The sequence below is a fragment of the Rhinoderma darwinii genome, chromosome 5, assembly GCF_050947455.1.
Source record: "Rhinoderma darwinii isolate aRhiDar2 chromosome 5, aRhiDar2.hap1, whole genome shotgun sequence".
NCBI classification, from domain to species: domain Eukaryota; kingdom Metazoa; phylum Chordata; class Amphibia; order Anura; family Rhinodermatidae; genus Rhinoderma; species Rhinoderma darwinii.
The window spans coordinates 305,661,837-305,666,115 of record NC_134691.1 but is presented as its reverse complement, the minus strand read 5'-3'; the positions used below and the strand labels follow the sequence as shown (position 1 = coordinate 305,666,115).

Genomic DNA, 4,279 nt, shown 5'->3' with positions numbered 1-4,279 from the left:
TAATCCGTGAGCAGAATCCCCGTTGCCGACTCTGGCCGGGGATTCCACTCATAAATGGACAGTACTGTCAAGGGCCTCGCAGAGCACTGCACTTAAAGTAGCACTGTGCCCGGGGAGCCCTCGGCAAGCGGAGGAGCTCCCTCTGCTCCTCCGCTATGAACTAATTCTGAAGCAGGGAGCTGATGGTTCCCTGCTTCAGAATTAGTTTGACAGCGGGACAAACCCCCGGCCACCCGGGACAGCGGCACACCGCCCGGCATCCGGGACTGTCCCGCTGAATCCGGGACGGTTGGGAGGTATGCTCGAATCCGAAGTATAATAGTATAATACTAGTGATATGTACATGTGTATATAATATATATAGTACTAGTAAATTGTACATGTGTATGTAATCTATAATACTAGTGATGTGTACATGTGTATATAATACTAGTGATGTGTACATGTGTATATAATATATAATACTAGTGATGTGTACATATGTATATAATATATAACACTAGTGATGTGTACATGTGTATGTAATATATAATACTAGTGATGTGTACATGTGTATGTAATATATAATGCTAGTTATTTGTACATGTGTATATAACATATAATACTAGTGATGTGTACATGTGTATATAATCTATAATACTAGTGATGTGTACATGTGTATGTAATCTATAATACTAGTGATGTGTACATGTGTATATAATATATAATACTAGTGATGTGTACATGTGTATATAATATATAATACTAGTGATGTGTACATGTGTATGTAATCTATAATACTAGTGATGTGTACATGTGTATATAATATATAATACTAGTGATGTGTACATGTGTATATAATATATAATATTAGTGATGTGTACATATGTATATAATATATAACACTAGTGATGTGTACATGTGTATATAATATATAATACTAGTGATGTGTACATGTGTATATAATATATAATACTAGTTATTTGTACATGTGTATATAATATATAATACCAGTGATGTGTATATGTGTATATAATACTAGTTATTTGTACATGTGTATATAACATATAATACTAGTGATGTGTACATGTGTATATAATATATAATACTAGTTATTTGTACATGTGTATATAATACCAGTGATGTGTATATGTGTATATAATATATAATACTAGTTATTTGTACATGTGTATATAATATATAATACTAGTGATGTGTACATGTGTATATAATATATATAATACTAGTAATGTGTACATGTGTATGTAATATATAATACTAGTGATGTGTATATGTGTATGTAATAAATAATACTAGTGATGTGTACATAATATAATATAATATAATATAATATATATATATATATAGTACTAGTGATGTGTACATGTGTATATAATATATATAGTACTAGTGATGTGTACATGTGTATGTAATATATAATACTAGGGATGTGTACATGTGTATATAATATATATAATACTAGTAATGTGTACATGTGTATGCAATATATAATACTAGTGATGTGTACATGTGTGTATAATATATAATACTAGTGATGTGTACATGTGTATGCAATATATAATACTAGTGATGTGTACATGTGTGTATAATATATAATACTAGTGATGTGTACATGTGTATGTAATATATAATACTAGTTATTTGTACATGTGTATATAATATATAATACTAGTGATGTGTGCATGTGTATATAATATATAATACTAGTGATGTGTACATGTGTGTATAATATATAATACTAGTGATGTGTACATGTGTATGTAATATATAATACTAGTTATTTGTACATGTGTATATAACATATAATACTAGTGATGTGTACATGTGTATATAATATATAATACTAGTTATTTGTACATGTGTATATAATATATAATACTAGTGATGTGTACATGTGTATGTAATATATAATACTAGGGATGTGTACATGTGTATATAATATATAATACTAGTGATGTGTACATGTGTATGTAATCTATAATACTAGTGATGTGTACATGTGTATATAATATATAATGCTAGTGATGTGTACATGTGTATATAATATATATATAGTACTAATGATGTGTACATGTGTATATAACATATATAATACTAGTGATGTGAACATGTGTATGTAATATATAATACTAGTGATGTGTACATGTGTATATAATATATAATACTAGTGATGTGTACATGTGTGTGTAATCTATAATACTAGTGATGTGTACATGTGTATATAATATATAATACTAGTGATGTGTACATGTGTATATAATATATAATACTAGTGATGTGTACATGTGTATATAATATATAACACTAGTGATGTGTACATGTGTATGTAATATATAATACTAGTGATGTGTACATGTGTATATAATATATAATACTAGTGATGTGTACATATGTATATAATATATAATACTAGTGATGTGTACATGTGTATGTAATATATAATACTAGTGATGTGTACATGTGTATGTAATATATAATGCTAGTTATTTGTACATGTGTATATAACATATAATACTAGTGATGTGTACATGTGTATATAATATATAATACTAGTTATTTGTACATGTGTATATAATATATAATACTAGTGATGTGTACATGTGTATGTAATATATAATACTAGGGATGTGTACATGTGTATGTAATATATAATGCTAGTTATTTGTACATGTGTATGTAATATATAATACTAGGGATGTGTACATGTGTATATAATATATATAGTACTAGTGATGTGTACATGTGTATGTAATATATAATGCTAGTTATTTGTACATGTGTATATAACATATAATACTAGTGATGTGTACATGTGTATATAATATATAATACTAGTTATTTGTACATGTGTATATAATATATAATACTAGTGATGTGTACATGTGTATGTAATATATAATACTAGGGATGTGTACATGTGTATATAATATATATAGTACTAGTGATGTGTACATGTGTATGTAATATATAATACTAGGGATGTGTACATGTGTATATAATATATATAGTACTAGTGATGTGTACATGTGTATGTAATATATAATACTAGGGATGTGTACATAATATACAACACTAGTGATGTTTCTGTGTGTGATCACTACTACACATGACGATGATTGGAGGAAGAGAAGTGGGAGGGGCTAAGAGTGGAGCTGGTTATTAGTATGTGATACATGAGCCTCATTCATTGACAGGAGTGGGTCTCTGAGAAGTGACCACTGACCCGCCTACCAGCCAATTACATGCCGAGTCTGGGGTGACCAATAGACAGGACAGCTGGGCCTTCAAGTGACAGAGTCTCCCTGGTCCCGGGACACCTGGTGGTGCTGATCACCTCTCTGCTGCCTGCACACTGCCCTTCTTTCCGGCTCCTTGCTGTCAGCTGCTTCCCTGTTGCTGGCTGTACACAGCTCCTGTGCCCGGCTCCTTGCTGTCAGCTGCTTCCCTGTTGCTGGCTGTACACAGCTCCTGTGCCCGGCTCCTTGCTGTCAGCTGCTTCCCTGTTGCTGGCTGTACACAGCTCCTGTGCCCGGCTCCTTGCTGTCAGCTGCTCCTCTGCAGCCCGGGACTTTGCTTGCGCTTCAGGAGTTTTTCTCTTCTCTGCGGTCCCGTCCCGGAGGATCCATGGAGAAGTCCAAGAACTTCCGGATAGACGCTCTCCTGGCCCTAGATCCCCCCAAACCTCAGACATCCCCTCTGTCCCTGGTCACGTCCCTGTCCTCTTCCTCTTTGTCCAGCAGTCCCCCTTCAGAGCACCCAGACCTGAGGACTGAGAGCCCATCACCCCCTCGGACGTGCGGACTGCTTCCCAAACCCGGCTACTTCAGCAGCCACCAGCACCCAGGCAGTATGATGGGCATACACAACCCGGGGGGCATCCCGCACCATGCTCTGTATGGTCACCCGATCTATGGTTACTCTGCTGCAGCAGCGGCTCTAGCGGCAGGACAGCACCCAGCCCTGCCCTATCCATACTCCACCCATATACAAGGAGCCCACCATCCCCACCATGCCATGGACCCCATCAAGATCAGTGCGGGCACCTTTCAGCTGGACCAGTGGCTGAGAGCCTCTACTGCTGGCATGATGCTGCCCAAGATGGCAGACTTCAACTGTAAGTGCCCCCAATCACTATATTATAATAACATACAAGAGTGTGTGTGTGTGTGTGTGTGTGTGTGTGTGTGTGTGTGTGTGTGTGTGTGTGTGTGTGTGTGTGTGTGTGTTATAGATGCAACTAATAGAATTATTTCCAAGCTGAGAGTGAAAGACAAAACTC

The 4,279-nt window shown here is 35.3% G+C and overlaps 1 protein-coding gene across 1 annotated transcript in view; it reads left to right on the top strand.

Annotated features, from left to right (window-relative positions):
* The first annotated feature begins 3,624 nt into the window (after window positions 1-3,624).
* The window catches only part of MNX1 (motor neuron and pancreas homeobox 1), a 9,000-nt gene continuing 8,345 nt past the window's right edge, over window positions 3,625-4,279 (top strand). Inside the window, exon 1 of the mRNA XM_075828702.1 lies at window positions 3,625-4,114. Within this exon, the coding sequence (XP_075684817.1) occupies window positions 3,625-4,114 (490 nt within the window). The remainder of the gene's footprint in view (window positions 4,115-4,279) is intronic.